Raw genomic sequence first — 27,271 nt, 5'->3', positions numbered from 1 at the left:
ATGGTTTTTCCTTTTTAAAGATAATCAATTAAAATAACTCCATGCCTATTTCAAAAAACAGTCGCCATCACTTTCCCAGCCGAAATAACAGTTTTTGCTTTTTTTGGAGCCGGTTCTCCCTTTGCCGTCCACTGTTTGGACTGTATTTTTGTTTCTGGTGTGTAGTGGTGTATCCAAGTTTCATCTACAGTAATAAATCGACGCCAAAACTCGGATTTATTGCGCCTAAACTGCGCCAACATAACGTTGGAAATGTTCATTCGAACACGCTTTTGGTCTAACGTAAGCAAACGCGGCACCCAACGCGCGGACAGCTTTCTCATGCCTAAATCTTGATTTAATATGTGACAAACACGTTCTTTTGATATGTTCGTAATCTCTGCTATCTCTCTCACTTTAACTTGGCGGTCGTCTAGCACCATTTGGTGAACTTTGGCGATATTATCGTCGGTAGTTACAGTTTTTGGACGTCCCGAACGTTCATCGTCTCCCAAGCTCTTACAGCCACGTTTAAATTCAGCTGCCCAAAATTTCACTGTGGTAAATGATGGTGCAGAGACCCCATACACAGAATCCAACTCATGTTTAATTTGTGTAGGCGTATTGCCTTTCAAAACCAGATATTTAGTGACAGCTCGATACTCGATTTTGTCCATTTTCGCAAAAACACTCACATCAACTCACTCAAACGGCTGTTACATAACAACTCACAAAACACATACACAAGAAGAAGTGCGAGCGCCTTGCTAAATATTGGAAAGTGAAATTGACGTTTAAATTTGACACTGTTGACAGGTCTACTGCTACTAGCGCCCCCAATTTCGCTTGTAGGAACTACGGACTAAATTGTCACGCATGGCGGGAAGTTTAAAAAAAATAAAAATTTTTATTTCTTCATTTATTTTTAATTATGACATACACAAAAACACAAAAAATACACCATTTTTTAAAAATATGTTTAATATCAATATCAAATATACAACAGAAATTAATTTCACCACAATAAATTAATAAAATTAAAAGAATAATGTTACAAGTAGATCAAGAGACAAAATTAATTATAACAAAACTGAAAAAAATGGCGTCATAGATGGCTTAGAAATAAAAGATATATCATAATTTTGAAAGTAAAATTATATGGGAAATGTCTTCGATCATCATTTTTAAGCCAACTGGACGATTATTTCAAACATACAAGCTGAGTTCGTTCATAGTGCTCTGAGAAATCTAGATAAACAAAGAATAATAAATTAAAAGTATTCCAGGGGAAAAGAGAGGAAAAACCTGTATCGTCTCTGATATCTGTCAGGGTATTGTTGAAAGTGTCATCTTTTTGCTCGAAGTTTTCAGGTCGATCAAAAAGATGACATTTACAACAATACTTTGCTGTAACTTTCACAAATATCAGAGAGAGTACATACAGGTATTGCCTCTCTTTTCCTCTGGGATGCTTTATATCTGTTGTTCTTTGTTTATCTATATTTCTCAGAGCATAATGCCGAACACGACTACAGTATATAATAATTTCAATATCCGAAGTGGAAAGAAAAAAGATCACCTTTCTGTTTTGTACTATGGTCCCTTTCTTCCGATGGCTCATCTCGTTGATATTTAGGAAGGATAAATAGGAAGGAAAATATAAAATTCAATTTGATTTGATGATCCTTTTCTGTCACCTAAAATCAGGAGAACGACAATGAGCATGTTAAGATGAAAAAAAAATTATCAACACTTACCTACACGTTAGTCCGAGGAGTTTTATTAAAAACCTATATATTTGCCTAAATAATTTATGTATTAAATTTGCAAAGCAAAATGCAGCGTGTAAACAAAAGAAATAAAATGGCGACAAGTCAACGTCAACGACCCGACAAGGAGAAAAGTGGTGTTCGAATAACAATTATGGGTCACCAAAAATTGTTTTGTCTCCTTTCAACGCACACATTAGAAAGAAAAAGAGATGAACTGGAATACTGAAAGAACGTCAAGGCTTTATCTGTCACTCTTGTCAATAATTTATCGGTAAGGAAGATTCCTAGAAAATCGCTTGTAGTCAAGTTTTCAACCATTGCCAGTTCTCCCATAAGAAGTGTCATCCACCTGTAACAACTGCTCATCCAAAATGGCTGAAATTTTGGTGAATAACTGTCAACAGATGAACAATGAAAATTCACTAGCTTTTATATACGAGTGCTGCCATCTTCACGTTGAGGTCGGAAACTTTTCAGACCATCCTCGTACAGACGGACAGACAGAGAGACAGACACCATGAAAATATTTTGTATTTAGGTCATTTATGACCCAAATAATTCATTTTGAGTGAAATTAAAAAAACTTTTAATTGCCGATCTTAATAGCCTACCATACCTATTGGTATGGTCGGCTAATAATAATTAAAATTCTTCTTCTTCTTCTTTTAATTATTTGAGATCTTTCGATCTGTTAATTTTAAGGTAGCCTCTGTAGGATTTCTTGGGAGATGGACTGCAACTGTCTTTCCATCTTTTTGGAGGTCTTTCCGGCTGTCTTTTACCCATGAGTTTCCCTTCAAGAGCGTGGTAGCCTGTTTTCTTCCATGCGTTTCACGTGTGCGAACCATTGTCTTTTTCTTTGCCTACCCCCTCTCACTACGTCCTGTACTCCACATTGTTGTCTGATATTTGTGTTTCCAATTCTGTCTCTTCTACTCTTTCCCATTATGGTTCTTAGGTTCTTCATTTCAGCGACTCTTAACATGCTTTTGGTCTTGTTTGTTAAAATTGATTCTTGTAATTTATAGTGTAGACATTTAAAATTAGTGTAAATTTTATATTCAAACTAATATACAGAATGTGGGTAACGTATGAGAGGCAAAGCTTCAATACACCGTCAAGAAATATTAGGAAAATGAATTCATGGCACTATTTTTTTTACTTCCCCAGAAAATGTGAAATTTTCCACAATTCTTTTTTGTTAGAAAAATTCTCATAGGCGTGTTTTGAGGTCGATATACAGGGTGGTCCGAACTGTATTCCGGAATCTTCGGCAACATATTCTGCAGATAAAAATAAGTAAAAAAATTCGTATAAATGTATGTCCTAACATGCTTAGTTTCGGAGATACAGGGTGGAGAAGTTTCATTTTTATTTCGATTTTTTCCAAATAATTTATGAAGTAACGTCAATATTTGGATGAAAATTGGTGACTGGGAGTTTTTTGACATGAGAAATTTGATTTTGCTGTCAATATGACTCCTACTTGTAGAGGACGCCACATACATATTTTTTAACTGGTTTGAAGAGTAATAACTTTCAGTCCATACCTGTATAAAACTACAGAGTAAAAAAAAATATGGAATCGAAATTATCAAAACATGTCATCATTGACACACCTAAATTAAACATGTTGAGTAAATAGTTATTAGAGTGAAATCATAAATTTAACATGCTTTTGTGCCAAAAGTTCAACAGAAACTGTTTTACCATAATTTTTTTGTAGAAAAATTTATGATTAATTTTTAACAAATTACAATTTCCCAGATTTATTATTTCGGTCAAATAACTATGCTACTGAAACGTGTCTATTTTTTGTCAATAATGACATGTATTGACTACTTCCATTTTAATATCTTGAGAACTGTTTTTTTTTAATAAATGCCTTTATTGTCAAAATTTTTTTCAATTTGTAGACAAAGGTAAACTAACAAACAAAGTAAAAAAAACAAGGTACACAAACAAACAAACAAAAGATAATACAAAACATTATACAAATAATATTGCCAGTCTTATTGTTAAAATAAACATTTATAAATGTTTATAATGTCAAAGAACAAAAAATAAAAATAATATTCAAAAATATTTAGCTAGTTTATAGTAAAATATCAATGACCTTTAAATAAATTCATTTCGATGTCATTAGTAAATATAGCAATAGCAAACATTAGACCAGTGTTCACAAGATCAAACTTAATTTTCAAAATACAATTCATTTACGGCGTAGAAAGCCTTGTCTAGTAAATAAGAGTTCAATGCTTTGCGAAATGAAAAAAATGCTGTTATGGATTTGATTTCAATGGCAAAGATTGATTGTGCATTTTTTCCAGGTTGTATAATATTGAACTTTAACTAACTCTGAGCGTGGGGTAGGTAGATAAAGATCTTGCTCATGTTCCTGGAGTGATAAGTGTGAGATGGCCTTTCTTGAAAACTGATAGGGTGTGCGCGGGGCAATAAGAACCACCTAAGGAAAACCTGAAATAAAATGCTACTTATTCCACTGCTGGCAAACAATTTTCTTTTTTTTCTAGATAGTTCGTGATGTGGAAATAAAATATAAGTATCAGTTTCTGTTTTAGATAAACATTACTGGTATGCAAAAAGAAAACTAAAACCTATCATTGGCTCTCTACACCCATAACAGTGGGGGAATTGAAGCCACTTTTATTTTACATATTTAAATCTGTTATTAACATTGTCAAACAAAATTGGATTATTTTAGAATTTCACAAAGAGAGAAAAATGCACATATGTCTGGAAATATTTAAAAAATATAAAGTTATTTCAGTTGAAACCAAAGGTTACAAATATCTTTGGAACATCTTAAAACAAATTTAAATTATTTTAGTTAAAAACAAAAGACACAAAATATGTCTGGGATATTCTGAAACAAAGATTTAAATTATCTTTTAAAAATAAAATAAGGAAATATGTTTATAACATTCTAAAATAAAATTGAACCACCATGGGGATGAGAGAGCCACTCTGGCTCCGATTACCCCTGTTTGTTTACATATTTGCAAGTTAAAATAACAAAATTAAATGCGCTAACAGAAGCAAAAACAACTGCACAAATCGAACCTACACTTCAATAGATTTTGATTAACACCGCTATTTTTGATCTAAAGCAAAATATAAATACAACTTACACTAATTTTTAACAAGTGCACGCTATAAGAAAGTCCCGTAAACTCGATGCGTTCTTCTCAACAGACTTTGAATGCGTACCAAACAAGGCGGTGGTGGCTAGAGAAACATTTAATGGGATCCCTGCATATCATGACTGTCAGTGCTCAGATCAGGGCGCGTTATTCAAAATTACACAATGGCTCTCATTACCCAATGGCTCCCAATACCCCGCGGTACCCTACATGTTTACGTATTAGGCAAACGGATTCAAATATAAATAAGAAAGGAAGAGTCAATATTTTTAATTTTTTAAAAAAGTCCCGGCAATGAGTTCTGCTGTTTAGTCCCAGTGAATATCGAACAGCTCTCTTCTGGAGCCTGAAAATGCGGTCAAATTGAGTCGCACAACACATACCCCAGAATGGAAGGGCATACCTGAGGTGCGACTCAAAAAGTGCATAATAAACAGTTTTAGCCACTGACAAGTTAAGCTCCTTAGAAACAGACCTTAATGCAAAACAGGCAGAGCTCAATTTTTCCGACAAAGCTTCCATATGTATGTCCCATTTCAGAGAATTGTCCACAACAAGCCCTAAGAATTTTACAGATTTGACGACGTCAATGGTGGTGTTGTTAAGTACAAAAAGCTGCAACGAGTTTTTATACGACAAAGCTTTAGTTTTAGAAATGTTGAAACTTAGGAGGTTCGAATTGCACCAAGATTTAATGGTGATTAAGTCATTTGATATAATCCTATGAAGTGCCGTGATGTCCTTGTTGCTCCAACTGATGCTAGTGTCATCCGCAAAAAGACATATTTTGCCACTGATGTTTATGTTAGCAATGTCGTTAATAAAAAGAAGAAACAAAATAGGGCTTAGTACTGAGCCTTGTGGTACTCCACATTCTATTGGCTTGCTAGAAGACAACGTGGTATCCACCCTCACAAGTTGACTTCTGTTGCTCAGATATGACTTAAACCATTCGAGAGATGATCCCCTGAACCCATAGTGCTGCAGTTTATTAATTAAGATCTTATGATTTACACAATCGAACGCCTTAGAAAAATCACAGAAAATTGTTGCTGTAGAATGATGGTTGTTTAGGCTGGAGTAAACTTTATTAAGGAGGGAAAACATAGTGTCATTTGTGGACTTGTTGCTTCGAAATCCAAATTGATATTCAGTAAGTATTTTGTACTTAAACAGAAAAGCCTTCCAAAAGATACCAGCCTTCTTTTAACCAACCTTTCTATGATCTTAGATAGCGTTGGAAGGAGTGCAATTGGGCGATAGTTAGAAGCTTCATCTTTGTCTCCGCCTTTATGCAGAGGAATGATTATTGCCGTCTTAAGACATTTTGGAAAAATACCATTTTGGAACGACATGTTTATTAAAGTTGTTAGGTGATTCAGAGTGCTATCTGGCAGATTCGAAAACATTTTTAAAGTTAGCCCGTCGGTCCCAGAAGAGGATTTATTTTTGATGGTATTAATTGTACTGCGAAGCTCTTCTAAAACTACGGGCGAAAAAAAGAAACTGTGTAAGTTTACAATATCATTAGAGAGATAAGAAAGAGAATCATGAGGAGGACATATGGTTGCGGTTTTAAGTTTTTCGCTACATTTACAAAGTAATCATTAAGTTTCTCAGGTGAGGTATAGATATTGCTAGACGAAGAAGCTGTTGCTCGTAGCGATTTTTACCAAGAGACACTTTTTACGTAAAAAGTCATGGAAATGTATATTTTTCCACTCAGTAGTTTTATACAGGTACGGACGAAAAGTTATTGCTATTCAAAACAGTTAAAACACATGTAGATGGCGCCCCTTACAAATATTAGTCATACGATATCAAAATCAAATTTCTCAGATCAAAAAACTCCCAGACACCAATTTATCACTCAGATATTGACATTACTTCAGAAATTATTTGGAAAAAATTGAAATAAATATAAAACTTCTACACCCTGTAAATCCGAAACTAAGCATTTTAGGACATACATTTATACGAACTTTTTTACTTATTTTTATCTGCAGAATATGCTGCCGAAGTTTCCGGAATACAGTTCGGACCACCCTGTATATTACCAGTTAAAGTGAGACATCCTGTATAAAAATGTTTTAATGCTATTTCATTATTTTCCTTTCAGGAACTTAGAGAAGAATTTGAACGAGAATCAGAGAAAACCGGAAGACCAAGATTATTGCTCACCATGGCTGTACCGGCTGGTATAGAATACATTAACAAAGGCTATGATGTACCTAAACTTACCAAGTGAGTATAGTATCATGCGATCGAAAAAAAACAACGTCAGAACCGGCTGGGAAATGACAATCGATGATAATTTTGGCGAGGTCAAGCCCCAAACGTAATTTACTTCGCCTATACTCTTCTCTACTACGTCATTTAGATAATGAGTTTTAAATGATATAGTTTAAAATTAGAGTTAAAAAATAAAAATATTTTATTTAATAATTTTTTGGAAATAGATTTGTGTGTCGATTTTTAATAAATAACGTCTAGAGATTGACCTCGCAAAAATTTTCTTCGATTGTCATTCCCAGCCGTCTCTAACGCCGTTTTTTTCGATCATACGGTACCTAAAGCGTATATTTAGATAAATAGAATATTTTTTCAACCGATTAGAAAACATAGGTATTGAAAAACAATAAATCAATAAATCAATAAATCAATAAATCAATAAATCAATAAATCAATAAATCAATAAATCAATAAATCAATAAATCAATAAATCAATAAATCAATAAATCAATAAATCAATAAATCAATAAATCAATAAATCAATAAATCAATAAATCAATAAATCAATAAAATCAATAAATCAATAAATCAATAAAATCAATAAATCAATAACCCAAAATCAATGGAAATCAATAAATCAATAAATCAATAAATCAATAGATCAATAAATCAATATATCAATAAATCAATAAACTCAATAAATCATGAAATCATGTAACTCAATAAATCGTAATAAATCAATAAATCAATAAATCAATAAATCACAATCAATAAATCAATAAATCAATAAATCAATAAATCTAATAAAGTCAATAAATCAATAAATCAATAAAATCAGTAAATCAATAAATCAATAAATCAGTCAAAGTCAGTAAATCAATTAAATCAGTGGAATCAATTAAATCAGTAAATCAGTAAATCAGCAAATCAGTAAATCAGTGGAATCAGTAAATCAGTAAATCAGTAAATCAGTAACAAATGGAATCAGTCAAATCGGTAAATCAGTAAATCAGTAAATCAGTAAATCAGTAAATCAGTAAATCAGTCAAATCAGTAAATCAGTAAATCAGTAAATCAATTAAATCAGTAAATCAATTAAATCAGTAAATCAGTAAACTGGCAAATCAGTAAATCAGTAAATCAATTGATCAGTGAAGTCGATGATCAGTGAATCAGTAAATCAGTAAATCAGTAAATCAGTAAATCAGTAAATTGGAAATCAGTAAATCAATTAAATCAGTAAATCAGTAAATCAGTAAATCAGTAAATCAGTAAATCAGTAAATCAATCAAATCAGTAAATCAGTAAATCAGTAAATCAGTAAATCAGTAAATCAGTAAATCAGTAAATCAGTAAATCAAAGTAAATCAGTAAATCAATACTGTCAATGGAAATCAATAACCAATAAACCAATAAACCAATAAACCAATAAACCAATAAAACCAATAAAACCAATAAAACTAATAAAACCAATAAACCAATAAACCAATAAACCAATAAACCAATAAACCAATAAAACCAATAAACCAATAAACCAATAAAATCAATAAATCAATAAATCAATAAATCAATAAATCAATAAATCAATAAACTCAATAAATCAATAAATCAATAAATCAATAATCAATAAATCGATGGATCGATAATCGATAAATCGATAAATCAATAAATCAATAAATCGATAAATCGATAAATCAATAAATCAATAAATCAATAAATCAATAAATCAATAAATCAATAAATCAATAAATCAATAAATCAATAAATCAATAAATCAATAAATCAATGGAGTCAATAAATCGATAAATCGATAACTCGATAAATCGATAATCGATAAATCGATAACTCAATAAATCAATAAATCAATAAATCAATAAATCAATGAATCAATAAATCAATAAATCAATGGAATCAATGGAATCAGTTAAAATCAGTAAATCAGTAAATCAGTAAATCAGTAAATCAATAAATCAATAAATCAATAAATCAATAAATCAATAAATCAATAAATCAATAAATCAATAAATCAATAAATCAATAAATCAATAAATCAATAAATCGATAAACCAATAAATCCATAAATCATTAACTCAATAAATCAATAAATCATTAAATCAATAAATCCTAAATCAATAAATCGATAAATCAATAAATCCATAAATCAATAAATCAATCGATCAAATCGATCAATATAGTTGTCAATCGATAAATCCTAAGAATATAATATATAAAGTCAATCAATAAATCAATAAATCAATAAATCAATAAATCAATAAATCAGTAAATCAAAATCAGTAAATCAGTAGTAAATCAGTAATTGCAAATCAGTAAATCAGTAAATCAGTAAATCAGTAAATCAGTTAAATCATGTAAATCAATAAATCAATAAATCAATAAATCAAAATCAATAAACCAATAAATCAAATAAAGTCAATAAATCAATAAATCCAAACTACAATCAATAAACTAATAAATCAATAAATCAATAAACCAATAAATCAATCGTCAACCATCAATGTTAATAAATCAATAATCAATAAACCAATAAATCAATAAATCTAATAAATCAATAAATCGATAAATCGATGAATCAATACATCAATAAATCAGTAAATCAATTAATCAATAAATCAATAATGGATAAATCAATAAATCCAATAAATCAATAAATCAATAAAATCGATAAATCAATAAATCAATAAATCAATAAATCAATAAATCAATAAATCAATAAATCAATGATAAATCGTCATATAATAATAAATCAATAAATCAATAAATCAATAAATCAATAAATCAATAAATCGATAAATCGATAAATCGATAAATCGATAAATCGATAAATCGATAAATCAATAAATCAATAAATCAATAAATCAATAAATCAATGAATCAATAAATCAATAAATCAATAAATCAATAAATCAGTAAATCAGTAAATCAGTAAATCAGTAAATCAGTAAATCAATAAATCAATAAATCAATAAATCAATAAATCAATAAATCAATAAATCAATAAATCAATAAATCAATAAATCAATAAATCAATAAATCAATAAATCAATAAATCAATAAATCAATAAATCAATAAATCAATAAATCAATAAATCAATAAATCAATAAATCAATAAATCAATAAATCAATAAATCAATAAATCAATAAATCAATAAATCAATCGATAAATCAATAATATAATAAGTCAATCGATAAATCAATAATATAATAAATCAATAAATCAATAAATCAATAAATCAATAAATCAATAAATCAGTAAATCAGTAAATCAGTAAATCAGTAAATCAGTAAATCAGTAAATCAGTAAATCAGTAAATCAGTAAATCAGTAAATCAATAAATCAATAAATCAATAAATCAATAAATCAATAAATCAAAATCAATAAATCATAAATCAATAAATCAATAAATCAATAAATCAATAAATCAATAAATCAATAAATCAATAAATCAATAAATCAATAAATCAATAAATCAATCGATAAATCAATAATATAATAAATCAATAAATCAATAAATCAATAAATCAATAAATCAATAAATCAGTAAATCAGTAAATCAGTAAATCAGTAAATCAGTAAATCAGTAAATCAATAAATCAATAAATCAATAAATCAATAAAACAATAAATCAATAAATCAATAAATCAATAAATCAATAAATCAATAAATCAATAAATCAATAAATCAATAAATCAATAAATCAATCGATAAATCAATAATATAATAAGTCAATCGATAAATCAATAATATAATAAATCGATAAATCAATAAATCAATAAATCAATAAATCAATAAATCCATAAATCGATAAATCGATAAATCGATAAATCGATAATTCGATAAATCCATAAATCAATAAATCAATAAATCAATAAATCAATAAATCAATAAATCAATAAATCAATAAATCAATAAATCAATAAATCAATAAATCAATAAATCAATAAATCAATAAATCAATAAATCTTAAAAATAAAAAGGCGTTTCTGTAGCAATATAATTTCGATTTCATTGATAGATGGTTATGATTAATTTTGATTAACGTCATATTTTTTGCTGTTGTTAAAGTATCACATTTTTCGATAACTATTATCACCCTTTCTGTAGCATTGAACTAAGTAAATTTTGTACTTCTTCAGCATTTTAAAACAATGAGACAATTCTCAAATTCTTTATAAACCATCAAGAACATTGGGTAGTAAAAAAAATTCTATTAATTTCAACAAATCCTCTGTATCGCAGTTAAAACTATGTATACTTTAACGAGTTATTCCTTAATATATAACTATATTTACCGAAATATTTTACTAACTAAACAATTTCCCTCAAGTCCGTCTCTTTGACTCGGTATCCCGATCGCAACTTCTCTTAATAAACAAGATTAAAATAAACAATTAAGGTTATCACTTAGCACGAAAATTTTCTTCGATTGTCATTCCCAGCCGTCTCTGACGCCATTTTTTTCTATCATACGGTACCTAAAGCGTATATTTAGATAAATAGAATATTTTTTCAACCGATTAGAAAACATAGGTATTGAAAAACAATTTGTTGGTCTCATTTCTCATTTTTAGTAGTTTTAAAAGCTACTGCGATGCGTTTTTTTTATGATTTTCATTTTATAGGTACTTGGATTGGATGAATATATTGTCCTACGATTACCATTCGGCTTTTGAACCTGCCGTAAATCACCATGCCCCCCTTTTTGCCTTGGAGGAAGACAATGAATACAACTATGATACGGAACTGAACATCGTGAGTACTATTAAAAAATATTAGTTTCTTTCAATTGAATAACTGTGTAAATTGTACTTGCGATGAATAATAAGTGCGGTAGTATGTTAATTTTAGACGAATAGTAATTTTGAATAATTTTTATACCAGTTAAAATATACAGGGTGTTTCAAAAAACCATGTACCATCTTTCGTGGGGAGATTCCTCAAGTAAAAATAAGATTTATTTTTCGTATCAACATAGGTCCGATTCTGCTTTGTTTCGTAGCTATAGGGTGTTAAAACCTTAATAATCTTTCGATTTGTTATAATTTTCTTCCAAGTATTTTTAGTGATTCGAATGAAATTTTGAGGGTAAAAGCTACTATAATTGCTACATATTTTAATGGTAAAAAGTGTCGATAAATTCATCAAAAAAAGCATGTACGCCACCACGCCACTGACTTTTTTTTTATCTTGTCAGCGAAATACTGTAAGCAGTTTAATGCCGATTAAAAGTTGTCTCTTAATATTTTATCGATAATTAGGTAGCTGTTATTGAAATTTAAAATTTGTTCTTCATTTTTAGAAAATGTTAAATATGTGAAAAACCTTATCTTTTGGTCATTTGCTTCTTTAATGAATCTCATCAATTTTTCCAAAAATCCGAAAATCAATTAATATATAGGGTATTCTATTACAAAAAAACACAACTTTGATGCATAACTTTTTGTGGGGACACCCTGTAGAACTCTATATATTTTAATAGAATGCGTTCAATTACCCCAAGTATGCTCCCAAAATTTCATTTCGATATAAACTACCGTTCTCCTTGGAGTCTCCGCGTCGTATGAGAGGCGCCACCCTGTACAGGTTATTACTTTTTTTTTCATTAAGATTAAACTGAGTAAGTTGTAATTGAAATATAATTACTAGGCTTATCGCGACGTCGTTTTTATCCAATCATACGGTAGTTTGCGTATTTTTTTAAGCAGACGATGTACCTACCTACTATAATACACCTATGAAAAACTCGATTCGATATACGTTATGTACAGCTAGGAACCGTTACAGATATAATTATTAAATTGATTTGATTGAAGGTAACTGTACCGATATTCAGTATTTAGATCAAACAATCAGTACGATCATTATTTACAGTAACGGTGCCCATATATTGATCGATATATTTCCTGTACGAAATTTTCGTACCAATTTCTCAACGTTATTCATAGCACTACACCGATACGACATAAACCAATTATAATATCGATTAAAAATTGTATTATATCAATTAAATAGTGTCGAATTATTGCTCCAAATTGTTTTAAATAAATAAAGTTAAATTAAACACATTTATTTGGACATGGTTTCAATTTAAATTTGGAACACTTCAAACAATATTTATTTTACTAAGAGAACAGCCATTTTGTTTGAACTATTTAATATTTGTTCTTAAGCTACTTAATCAAGTTAAAAAAAAACGGTTTGCTACTGTTACTTTTGGGCATAGTATCCTTCAGGCAGAAATCTACGCTATCAAACAAAAGATGCGTACAACTTATCTTTGTAAGGAATCTATCAGAAACAAGAAATAACCATCTTATCCGAATTATCCTGCCTAATAGAGATCTTATGCCATCTTATCCTGCCTAATAGAGAAGCTGAATAAATTAGGCAAAGAACATAAAGTCCTTCTACTCTGGTGCCAACCCACCAAGGGATAGAAGTAATGAAAAAGACTACACCATCTAACTAGAAAAGGAGCGGACACTCCACTAACTGTACCAAAACCGTTCTGCTTTCCAAGTGTTCTAACTTAAAGCAGAACTCAAGAACCTGGAAGAGTCCTAACCTAACTCCTGTAAAAACGTCTCAGATACTGGCTTTTGTAAAAACGCTGAGACTGTATGATGAGTTATAACTCAAGAAAGGGGGACACCAATGTCAGCCTAATCAGGGTTGCCACCTGTCCCGATTTTGATCTAAAAATTCCCGTGTTCCCACGCAAAACCCTAATGTCCCGATTTTTATTTGTTTAATAGCCACGTTTTTATCTATATAGTAAACGCTACGAATGTTTGGGAGTGATTCATCGGTCGCTACCATGTGAACTAATCTGTTCAAGGTCATATAAAACTTAATTCCAGTGCCGTGGTGTTTCAAGGCATATAATAATCAATATATAATCTGTTGTAATTTGTTGTTTTAACTGCCAAAGTCTTGTCAAAACATATATTTGGTTATAAATATAAAATGGAATGTCCCATTGGTCGCACTGCAAGCACACCAATGGACTGACGCACAAAACAGATCAATCAAAGAAACGCGATATAGTATCGTCTTTGTCAATCACGCTAACATTTTAGAATAAATAGGAGGAGCGCATGCAGATGATTAGACCGGGCTTTAAAAACCTACGTCTGCGGTAAAAATTTACGTTTTTAATGTAAAAATGATGCGCGCGTGTCGATTCTAACTTCATCAAGCGATGAATCACTCCCAAATATTCGTGGCGTTTACTCTACTATATAATATATAAAATCCTTAAGGCCCGCCGCAAATTGAACCCAGCCCACGCACAGCACACGCCCAACCCATTCTTGATTCCACGCACACGTTTTCTTTAGCACCGCATATTGAACACAGCCCAGACCCAAGTTTTTAGTGTCGATCATGACTAAAAACGAGCAACTTCTTGATTTAGAATCAGAACCCGAGAACGAGGACTTGTTTTACTTCATTGCGCTTAATAAAAAGAGAAAAGGAAGTAGAAGAAACGCATATTTGCGAAAAAGAGCAAGCCACGGAGAGTTTAGATTGTCTAGCGGAGTTCCAGACAGCCTATTTAAAGAGTCTTTTCGATTAAACAGGAGACAGTTTTTTGAAGTGTATGAACTAATAAAAACAGACATTACAGGTAAGGAGTGCAATGCCAAAAAACCTATTGGAAGTGAAGAAAAACTAGCAGTTTGTCGCAAAAGTAGAAGGGGAAGGAACCCACGACCCACGAAAACTGTGTCTGAACGCAACTAGATCCACGAAAAGGCTGTGCTAGGCGTGGAGTGTGTTTAATTTGCGGTACTCCCTTCTTTCCTGTGTTTTACAAAATTCGCCACGCATGGGTTGGGCGTGTGCTGTGCGTGGGCTAGGTTCAATTTGCGGCGGGCCTAAGTGACTGACTCACTGATTAATCACGATCCTGCTCAAACCACTCAACGTAAGAAGCTCAATTTTGGCACACAGGTTGATTCTAGGGTGTAGAGGTTCGATAAGAAGGGATTTTTCGAAATTCCAGTTCCAAGGGGGTGAAACCACCACTCAAATATTACCATATTTTTTAATTAAAAAACGGCCAAGTTTCCGACTCTTAAACACGTATATTTCATTTTGTTTTTTTAAATATTTTAAGATTTTTTAAAAATGTATACAGGGTGTTTCAAAAAATCTAGTCGTTGATTAATCACGATCCTGCTTAAAGCGCTTGACGTAAAAAGCTGATTTTTGGAAAACAGATTGACTTTAGGGTGTAGAGGTTCAATAAGAAGGGATTTTTCGAAACTCGAATTCTAAGGGGGTGAAATATTAAAATATTTTTTTATTTAAAAATCGGAGAGTCTTTCGGAAAAACTCTTAAACACGTATATTTTATTTTGTTGTTTTACATATTTTAAGATTTTTTAAAACTTTATACAGGATGTTTCATAAAATATAACCATTGGGTAATCACGATTCTGCTTAAACTGTTTGACGTTTAAAGCTGATTTTTGGAAAACAGATTGACTTTACGGTGTAGAGGTTCGATAAGAAGGGATTTTTCGAAACTCGAATTCTAAGGGTGTGAAATATTAGAATATTTTTTTATTTAAAAATCGGAGAGTCTTTCGGAAAAACTCTTAAACACGTATATTTTATTTTGTTGTGTTACATATTTTAAGATTTTTTAAAAATTTATACAGGGTGTTTCATAAAATATGACCATTGGGTAATCACGATTCTGCTTAATTTGCTTGACGTTTAAAGCTGATTTTTGGCAAACAAATTGACTGTGGGGTAGAGAGGTTCGATAAGGAGGGGTTTCTGATATCTCAAATTCCAAGAGGGTGAAAACGCACCTCAAATATTACAATATTTGTTATTGAAAAAACGGTTAGTCTATTGGGAAAACGCTTGGACAAGCATAATTTATTTTGTTTTTTTTTTACATATGTTAATTTTTTTTAAAAAAATCATACAGGGTGTTCCAAAAAGTTGGGTAATTGATTAACCACGATTCTGCTTAAACTGCTTGACGTAAAAAGCTTATTTTTGGCAAACGGATTTTTCGAAAGTCAAATTACAACGAGATGAAACTACCCCTCAAATATTACCAAGTTATATAATAATATCGCCATATTGTTTTTTCTCATGCTGACATAAATGTGAGAAAATTTTATCCAGTTTGTATGTTAATGGAAATTCTTGCCTTGCTTTATCATCACATTACAAATGATTAATTCGACGCGAACGAAGTCGCGGGTACACGCTAGTTGTTTATAAATTTTGAATAGTTTTTTAAGTTAACGAAAAAAGGCATAAAATATTGTTTCAAAATCCGATAGGCATATAAAATTTTATATTTAAGAAAAAAGGTTGCACCAGTGGTGTCCCGATTTTTTCTTCCCGTATTATTAATTATTAATCCTCAAATTGATGTACTTTATTAACATTATTAACTTAAATACAAGAGAGTAAATAATATCCACCAGAACAGTATTTCAGTAGGTATTTTTTCTATTAATTTCTTCAAGAAGTCGAATTACCTAGTATTGTTTCTGTGTAAACTTGAGAAAAATTCGTTCTTTTATCTCTTCAAACAATGAGCCTTCTTATTTTAAAGCCCATTGTTCTAGTTCGTTAAAAGGAAAAATTATATTGCTGCTAACTAAAGCACATATTTAATTTGCAATCAATGGAATGGAAATCGTAGAAAGTGAAAATGAACCTTTATTTTATAACATTGGCTTTCTTTGTTCCGAGCATATTTCATAAAGAGCGCTTGGAATAAACGTATAATTTGATGATGCCGACCTTATACCGACGATAAGTATAGTAAGTTTTACTCTCAAAATTTCATTCGAATCATTAAAAGTAAAATAAAAACACTAAATCACCACAATACACCAAAACACTTTTACTTTTACACTGGACGCGCGTTTCGCTAACTATGTTAGCATCATCAGCAGATGATTATAAACTCAAAATAGTTTATAGTCATCTGCTGATGATACTGCTTTATCAATTAGCGAAACGCACGTCAAAAAATGCAAAAGTGTTTTGGTGCAATGATTAGTGTTTTTATAACTGTTTCATAAAGGTTCCAACCCTCAACTGTAATCATTAAAAGTACTTGGAAGAAAATTATAATTAATCGAAAAATTATTAAGATTTTAACAACCTCTAGCTACGAAACAAAGCAGAATCGGACCATTGCCTGGCAACTTATATAGTGAAATTTTGATAAAATAATTTAGTACACACTAAAAACACGGTTGTCGCTAGTGCTAGGAAAAATAATTTTTAGAGGTTACTAGTTTATTTGGTTGCCTGTGATATGCATATACAGCGTGTTTCCTAATTAATCTAAAAAATAAAAAATCGTTAGAAAACAGATTAAGGCGGGCTCTCTTAATAAGTATATTTATTTTTTTTCTCGACAACCGTTTGATGAACAAGAAAAACTCAAAAGATCAATTTTGTTGAAAAAGGATGGCCAGTCAAGAAAAAAATATGTTTTCTTTAAAAAAGCAGTAGTGTACCATTTATGTTAAGCAAAAAAATCGATTTTTTTTTAATTTTTAACACCCTGTAGATCAGAAAGGAAGTACTTTAGACGCAATGGTTATATAAAAATTGTTTTAAGAACACATGAGGAATCACACCATAATTTTTTGAGACTAATTCGAAAACACCCTGTATATTGTCAACTTGACAATGACTGCTGATAAATCAAAAAATACCTTTTCAGTGAAAAAGCTTGATTTTCGCAGGAAAAAATTTTGATTTTATTGTTTGTTTTTAATTTTCTATCTATCTAAATTTTAAATATCATAGTCAGAAATAGTTTTATTATTTATTAACTGTAAAAATGGTGTTTTCTTGTTGTGTTGCATCTTGCAAAGAAAACTAACAAAACTGCAAAAATGTACGTGTTTCCAAAAGACGATAAGGTATGTATCTTAGATAAAAGAAAAATATATGGTATGTATTCGTTGTTTGATTTTTTTTCGTTCGCTTTCAAATCTATAAATCTCGGTTTATTCATTAGACAGCCAATCGACTTACGATCATTTACATGAAACTCTGTAAAATAAATAAAAAAATAAATTGTAAAATATATATATTCTTATGTTTCATTCAAATTACTCTGATATAATAATATATCAGTGTAACTTTAAAAATAAATCCTTTGAATTCAAATATAAACATAAAAAACATTTACAGCAGAAAAGGCGAAGGCGCTGGGTTAAACGTATAGTCTCCACTAAAAACACGGAGGGGCGCTTTGACCCAAAATTTTACTATTAAGTTTCATATCTATCTTAATAGTAGATTATTTTCTTTTAGCTATGGAATCGGACCTATGTTGATATGAAAAATAAATCTTATTTTTACGTGAGGAATCTCTCTCCTCACGAGAGATGGCACATGTTTTTTGAAATACCTTGTATACAATTATGTTGTTCCTTCCAAAACATTTTTTGGAGCTTATTGTTCCAATAAAATACTCCGAAAATGATTTAATTATAAAAAACTTCGATATAATTGATAGTGCAACAGCAGTCTGCAGATTTTTCTATGCTTCATCGGTCAATCTAAGCCCAAGTGTCTGCTGGTTGGAAGAACGAAAAAGCTGACTATTTAGATTTTTTCTGTACTGTTCTACTGGTATGATTTGCGTGTTGCGATCTTTGTTTAATTTGGTTGGTTTACGCTTGGGTTGGTGCACAATTAAGATCGATTTAATTCCATTGAATGCGATTACCAATTTGCAGTTTTGTGCACAATTAGAGTGAATTTATAAAAGAGTGAATGCGATTTTGGATTTTCAAGTTGATGCAATACTCAACCGTCGGTATTTTGCCAATTATATTTTTATATCAAATGAAAAGTGAGAGAATCGAGTTATTTTAATAGCTTCATACAAATTTGCTTTTATTTTTAACACTAAATAAATCAAAGAAACAAAAATAGAGGTTTTCATTATACCTGGTCTTCAAAAAAGTCCTATGGGTATTTCGTTAAGCTTGATTTTCATGCGTCCGTTGTCCGACGATACGATGATATAATATTAATTTTATTGATTGAATTTAAAGACTTTCATTGGCTAGAAAATTCACTTTTTAAATTTATTGCATTTTCATTCGTTCATCGGAAATACGATTTTTTTGTGATTGGTGTCATTTTATATTTTCATTTCCATAATGATTTCGCTGTTTTACTTATAGTCTAAGAGCTAGTAACATTTGCGAGAGAGAATGTTAAGAAAGCTGGTTCTTTAATATATATCTTTTGCTATGCTCTCCTAAACTGGGTGCGTTCACTACTGCGCATCATATCTGTATTCAACATCTGTTCACTACTGCACATCACAAATTTGTCCTGTATTTCAGGAACTAAGGAGGCTAGGACAAATCTATGTGTAGCATATTTAGTTTCATAAAAAACTAGCAAAGTAATGTGAAAATCGCATCATTGTATCTCTGCTCATAAACCAGAAATCTCATAAACTGATAGATGCTCTGTAAAATGTCATTTTAAGAGAACGTCAATGGTTTTTATAGACGTATCTGTTGAAAAAAAAACTAAAATGTTCTTGAATAGTTGTATTTATATATTTTAAATAGTTTTGTAAAATCGCTTATTTCTAGGGCTCACTCAACCGGGTCTCACAATGCAAATTCAACTCAAATTTCCATTTAGTTGGTCATTGGCAAGCACTCTCTCATTGTACATGAAAATAAAAAACAAACATTTACTGATCTGGATAAAATTGATAGTTAAATAGTAAGACTCACCCGGGGGTACTCCGCCCCCTAGCCACTGATATATTCTATTCAATACATCCCATTCCATATTTTCCATCTAATTCAAATATCATTCGGTTATATATTGGTTAATCATCTTCAACAACTAGCTAGTGTCACCTGAAATAGTATAGGGGCTTCCCCCGGACGCAATTTTGCCGCTAAACAGATTCGCATCCCAATCGAATAGGCTAATTGGGGTAGCTCACTACCCCAACGCCGCATCGTGTCAATCGAGAAGACAAGGGAGACCTCAAACTCTCAAGACCAACCTCGAAGGCAAGACGTCACAAGAGGTTTTCTTCCGGTCAAACGACCCGTTGCCTTACAGTACTTGCAACGTTTATAGTCAAAAGACTCTCAACCCCCAAATATCAGCTCTATGACAAAACACAACAGCCTGCCGGCCTATCAACAACTGATTCGCCTCAGGCAAGCTAAGCCTCCTCTTACATCACAATTTTACCGGATCGTAAATATTTACATTACTTGCCAATGAATCATACTATTTTCTCTAATCGACTTTAAAATAGAGTGTTTTAGCATTACTAGATAAATAAATAGAGAGTTTCCGAATTATAAAACCATTATTATAACCAACTTATTTTCCAAGTTTTACAGTTTTTTTCTTTGTTCGTTGTGTATATTTGCCTTCGACGACGGGAAGCAGATTAGTTTATTGGTAAATCATTGCTGACAAGTTGGTCTCCGTTGAATTAACGCAGCAGTATTTAGTAAACATGTGTGTAAACCGGGCCACAGCGGCATTCAAGGCAGCGAAAAAGCCGATGAGCTAGCTAGGCAGGGATCATCGGCATCTTATCTTGGTCCAGAGTCAGTACTGGGAATACCCAAATGTATGGCCCATTGGAGAAACAGACAGGGGCACAGGCACAGCAAGGCTTTTATCCAAGGACCTAGCTCTAAAACGGGAAAAGGACTGCTAAGGCTTAGCAGAAATAAAGTGCGGATTACAACAGGCTGCTTGACAGGACACATGGCTGTCAACTGTTACCCGAACAAGCTCCACCTGTATCAAGGAAGTCTTTGCTGCAGACTCTGCGATAAAGATGGAGACTCTGGATCGCAAACGACACTTTTTGTTTGGGAAAGCTAGGGAAGAACAAGGGTAGAACTGGAGGAACTATGTGCTTCCATCCTATCAATGACCTGCATAAGCTAGTGCAGGGCCCAGGGATACGAGAATGGGTGCAGATATAGAAAGGGGACAAACACAATAGGCCTCACAGGTCGCAGTGTTTCCGGCAAATTGTAATTTTTATTATACTTTTATGTCCACTTTGTATAATATTTAATCAAATACTATAATAGGTTAAAGTGTGAAAAATTCTGTATATAATTCTCACGACGAAACGAGACCAGTCAAAGGGTAACCGCAAACATATTTTGTTAACTATCGAAAATGTCAAACCAACAGTTAAATCATCCCGTTTTGGGAAAAACCTGTTTTTTTTAATTTCTGCAAGCAATCTTAAATATTTCGCCTTGGTATTCAGTTCTATAGGTGGTCTGAACTGATCATTAAAATCGCAGAAAAAAGAAGTCTTTTAAAGTATTTAGCAGAAATCTCAATAAAACTTGAAAAAAAAATAATGAGATCTCACGTACTTATGTTATGCTATTTGTTACTTTGAAGTTTAACCGTTTAAAAATAAAAATAAGCAATTAGAAATAATTAAAATGTCTAAACGTTCTCGAATCCAGTGTGAGTACATCTCAATTGCAAAACCCCTAACGAGGGGTAGGCGACTCGAAACCTCACAATCTTTTCAAATTTTTATTTCAAAAAATAATTTTGTTTCAAAATGGTTAGGTTAGGTTGCAGTTACTTTCCATCATTAGGCCCAAAAAAACAAAAGTCACGCCAAAAAGCCATACCATAACTCCGAAATAAGACAATTAGGTTATAGATTGTAGTATTTCAGATTTGTAGATTGTAATTAGATTGTAGAGCTTATGCTCTAAAACTGTTGGACAAAGATCTTCAAAGTTTTTTGCACCTCGATTATATAACATCTTACCAACCTTCCTAAAGGATCACCCTATCACCCTGCATATTCAATTTATTTTTGTTATAGGACCATACGATCAAACACTACCTAAAAATGGGCGCCGATCCAACCAAGCTTGTCCTCGGTATACCAACCTATGGTCGTTCTTATACCCTTTTCAACCCAGAAGCCTACGAAATCGGATCTCCAGCCGATGGACCAGGAGATATGGGTTCAGCAACCAGAGAAAACGGATATCTAGCATATTACGAGGTATTATTTACATAAACAGCGTCAAAATCCTCAATAAATTTCTTTAATTCTTACTGAACTAGTATCTATATTTTGCCTTGGTTCGGCAAACTTTGCCCTAGGTAATTAACACCCTAGATACATAAATAACTATATTTTATTGATATAGATTTGCGAAAACATCAAAGACCAAGACTGGGAGGTCGATGAACCCAATCCCGAAGCTATGGGTCCCATAGCTTTCAAAGACAACCAATGGGTGGGATACGACGATGAAAACATAGTTAAAAGAAAAGCAAAATACGTTGCCGAGAATAATTTGGGCGGTATTATGTTTTGGGCGATTGACAATGATGATTTTCGAGGTAACTGTCATGGAAAACCTTATCCTTTGATTGAAGCTGGTAAAGAAGCCTTGTTGGACGCCTATGGATTGACTGAGGAGAATCTGATATCTCCTCCGTCAAAACCAACGAAGTCATCGAAGAACAAGCCTAGAAGTAGACCGACTAAGAGTAGTACTACGGAGAAGTCAGAGGAAATCAGTAGTTCTACAACTTCTGCACCCAGAAAACGAAGGTTTGTTTTTTGTATAATAAAATTCTGTAACTCCTAGAATAAAAGTGCAAACATAAACTATGTACGAGGATGTATTTCAGGAAAATAATTTAACTTCTACAGGGTGGATCAAAAAAGTGTGAGTGGATCGGAATGATTCTTTTAATGGAACACTCTGTATATTATTGCAATCGTGGTTTTCTTTCAGTTCACTTTACATAATCCTCAGATATGATGTAAATATATTTCAATAATTTCAGAGATATTAATAAATAAATAAAAAATATATTTTTTCAGCCTTAAAAATTAAAAAATAAAAATAAAAATTATTTAAAATACAAGAACTATCCTGAAATCAAAACTATATTAGGTATTTGATTTAGAGGAGCTATACTTATTTTGCTATAAATATCGTAATCGTGAATCATACAGGGTGTTCAAAATTCTACGCCAAACTTTCTAAAATATAAAATAATTTTTCTTCGTTTTTTTTTAAATGGTATGTAATGGTATTTTTTTAACCCTGTATGTTATTTCTTCTATTAGATGGAGTGTTAAAAATTGAATCTTTTTTATATTTAAAGTATTTCAAAATATTTAATGGTTTCGCATAGCGATGGGAACTATCGAATGAATTAGACTATCGAATGGTTTCTGAATGAATGATTTCAACTATCGAATGGTTTTATTCGAATATTCATTCATTTGTATACTAAAGCATATGTGACAACCTCGCCGTGCGACTAAATGGTTATCGTTGAGCCACGACTATCGAATGCTTTTGGTAAATGAAATTTAGTATTCGTTTGATTTTTGTGTGCGTCAGTGCATTATTAGTTCTTCCAAATTTTTATAACTTCGCCGTATAAATACTGTGCTATTCTTGGGTTTATTAAAATATTTAAAATACTAAAATAGTAGTTTTTTTTAATTTTATTTATTGAAGATTGTGTGCATGTGCGGGTGGTCAAAATTTTTCCGAAAATTTGTGTGGTTTTTCGTAGTCCGATCTTTCAATTATTTAATTTTATATAGTATATGGTCTATTTTTTAATGGAAAATTTTGAGAAGTAGCAATTTTTAAGAGAGATGAGATGAACTTACAATTAATTTTAAATACATATTTGTATTTTAGATGTTTTAATATTATGAATTTGTTGAACTTAATAATCATATTTAAGTAATGTGGTAATGGTTATCGAACTGAAACTTGGGGTGAGAAAATTAAAATGAAAGTTTTACGCGTGTCAATTTAAAAAAAAGGTTAACAATGTTTGTATTTTGTTTGTGCTAATTCTCTTACATGTAGTTTTTTGCGAAGAAATATTTCATTTATTTTTTAAAGTAAATGCCAGTAAAAGTAAATATAATTTTTAAATATTAATATAAAGCACCTAATATAAATAATTTTGATTTCTAATTTTTTATTTATATTTTCCTTCCATTACATTGCATGCTTAGAAAATTAATAAATGTTTATATTTCATGATTTTAACATTTGTTGTTAATATAACAAATTAGTTCTGTAATTATGATTCTTTAATAAACCAACGTTGCCAAAAAATTTAGAGACTATATTATTTTTAAATATTTAAATAGGATCTAATATAAATAATTTTGACATCTAATTTGTTGTTTATATTTTGCTACTACTTAAAATAATGTTTATATTAAATGATTTTAGATTTTGTTGTTAATAGGTATAACAAATTATTATATATAACTGTTATTATTATTTATTAAACCAGTCTTTGCTTAAAAACATTAAAAATCATTTTCCTACATCCAAAATAACAAGTATTATTGCAGTGTAACAACAGAATATTAATAAAAAAATGCAGAATATATAGACATACTATCCCTAACTAACTAAAGCCAAACAATAATATTCTTTGCTAATATCAACTAATACCAAAATATGGCAACAGCTCCCTTCATTATGTATTTTCTGTGTAAATACTAGCACCTCAATAAAAAAAATAATGTGCCCTTATTTTTATCTGACTCCGCAAAAAATCAAAGATGCCGGCTTCTTTCATAGCATTGCCACCGACCGCTGTCGGGTTTCTCGGAAAGAAACCTACGTCGCCGGGCGACAACTAAAATTCAGTTACTTAATATTTTATTATAATCGATCCTGAAGAATAAATGAATTTCATAAATGAATGGTTTTTGCTGCCGAATTACTAGAATACAATGTTTAAAGGCAGATGACGGATCTATTCGATAATTTTTATTCGAATAGTTTTCAACGAATGTTTTCTTACTAACTATCGAATTATTCGAATGAATTGCAACTATCGAATGTTTCGATAGTATTCATTCGATAGTTCCCACTACTAGTTTCGCAGATATACGCAGTATTATTTCATATGGCGTTGAAAGAGCCATATGAAATAATACTGCGTACATCTGCGAAACCATGCGAAACCTTCGTAAAATTCCAAAGAAAAATGATTATCAAAGCAAAACCTTTGAAGGCGGGTAAAAGGACAATAACTCACAATCTTTAAGTTGTTTAATTTAAATTTTAATGCTTAAAAAAGCAAGGGGGCGACATGTTTCGGTAATTTAAACTATTCCCATCATCAGGTCCAAAGCTAAAACAATTACAGAAGTCAAATTTATAAAATACAATCACAAGTTAAAAAGTCAAAATTTTTTTTACAATGTCAAAAAATTATATCTATCTATTTTAATTAGTATATGTTGAATTTTAATTTATATTTCAAATTTATATATTGTAGAAAATTAATATTTACTTTAGTTAATTTTTAGAAATTTAATATTTATTTTAATTTATATATGCAGAAGAATTATTTTTTATTTTAATTTAATTAAACTTGTGTTCTTTAAAATAAAAGCATACTCACACAAAAAAAATTATTAGGTGGCTTTGGTAAAAATTTACTGTGGTAGAAAATGCCATATGACGTATAAAACTGCGAACATTTGCGCAACCGTTAAAAATTTTGAAATACTCTAAATACAAAAAATGCTCGTTTTTTAGTTCTCCATCTATTGAAAAAAGAATATACAAGATGTTCCATTTAAAAAAACGAAGAAAAATTATTTTATATTTTAGAAAGTTTGGCGTAGAATTTTGAACATCCTGTGTGATTTCCGATTACCATATTTATACTAAAGTAAGTACAGACCATCTAAAGTAAATACCTAGTGTAACTTTGATTTCTGGACAGTTTTTGTATCTTTAATATTTTTTTATAAAAGGCTAAAAAATATGTATTTTTTTATTTATTTTTTTAATATCTCTGAAGCTATCAATATATATTTATTCATATCTTAGAATTATGAAAAGGAAACTAAAAATGCAATAATATACAGGGTGTTTGTTCTATTTAAAAAAAATCATCCCGATCTACACACACTTTTTTGAGCCACCTTATAGAAATTAAAATATTTTCCTGAAATACATCACAAAACATTCTTTAGGTTTGCAGTTCAACAAAATTCCCAAGTTTTTTATTCTCTGAGCTACAGATGCCCGACGCACTATTGCCGGACCCTGTATTGTAGATCAACCAAAACTGGTTAATCTTCCAACATATGAATCTTTTAAATTATGAGTTGGTTCGAACTAACTAAATTTGATTATTTTTATTGATTTATTGATTTCCTCTGTTAGAATCAAGAACAAAAACCGATCCGAGGAGAAATTATCAAGTGCCAAAAGAAGAAAGGACTCATCTAGAGCACAAGAAGATACTTCGAGTTACAGTAGCTTAAAAATAGTTACACCCTCGTATACCACGCCTGCACCCCCACCTACACCGGATATGGGAGGAGGTAAATTATTTATATTCAGTTTTTACTTTATTTTTATTTCAGAATTATTGTTAGAATACCAAACACCCATAGGCATTATGATCTCTACGCTTAGAGATCATAATGCCTATGGGTGTTTGGTATTAATGCCTATTAGTTTACTATTAATGCGTATCGGTATCGCTATACCGATTAAACTTTTAGTTACGTAAATTCATCGTTACCAACCATGGATATATTCGGCGCCGGGCTGACTAACTGGAATTTAAATTTCCCGCTGGGGATTCAGGTGGCAGCTCTGCTGTAAAAAATGTCAAGTTGCCACATTTATTTATTTATTTCCTGACATTGTCATTCGTTTTGACACTTTAATTTTATACTACGTGTTTTTGGTTTAAATGAATTATGTTGTGATAAGCTTAAAAATTTTACTAGCAGACCTTGCAGTCTATCATTGTTCTTTTTAGAACCCCTTTTAGTGCGAAGTGTTCAAGACAGCTTAATAGCCGTTGTAAAAAACTCATCGCAAGCTTATTAGAATATTTTGAACGGGAAAGCGGTAGTAATGGCCATTTATGTCCTTAAGTGCTGTTAAGGAGGCGAGTTTTGTTAATGATGTAAATAATAACTGTTCCTAATATATCTTGATTAAAAGAAAAAATGTGAAAGTGGGCAACGCTGTGCCGGTCAAGCTTAATCATGTGACTAAAAGTTTATTTG

At 30.9% G+C, this 27,271-nt stretch overlaps 1 protein-coding gene across 1 annotated transcript in view; it reads left to right on the top strand.

Annotated features, from left to right (window-relative positions):
* Nucleotides 1-27,271, top strand: part of LOC115875236 (serine-rich adhesin for platelets-like) — a 141,405-nt gene that overhangs the window by 94,300 nt on the left and 19,834 nt on the right. The window contains exons 5-9 of the mRNA XM_030890656.1: nt 7,035-7,159; nt 11,790-11,919; nt 22,043-22,228; nt 22,377-22,786; nt 26,412-26,572. Coding sequence (XP_030746516.1) covers nt 7,035-7,159; nt 11,790-11,919; nt 22,043-22,228; nt 22,377-22,786; nt 26,412-26,572 — 1,012 coding nt within the window. The remainder of the gene's footprint in view (nt 1-7,034; nt 7,160-11,789; nt 11,920-22,042; nt 22,229-22,376; nt 22,787-26,411; nt 26,573-27,271) is intronic.

The sequence above is a fragment of the Sitophilus oryzae genome, unplaced genomic scaffold (genome assembly GCF_002938485.1).
Source record: "Sitophilus oryzae breed Bouriz unplaced genomic scaffold, Soryzae_2.0 scaffold_1356_pilon_pilon, whole genome shotgun sequence".
Taxonomy (NCBI): domain Eukaryota; kingdom Metazoa; phylum Arthropoda; class Insecta; order Coleoptera; family Curculionidae; genus Sitophilus; species Sitophilus oryzae.
Note: the sequence above shows the minus strand (reverse complement) of the source record. Positions and strands in the feature narration are given on the sequence as shown.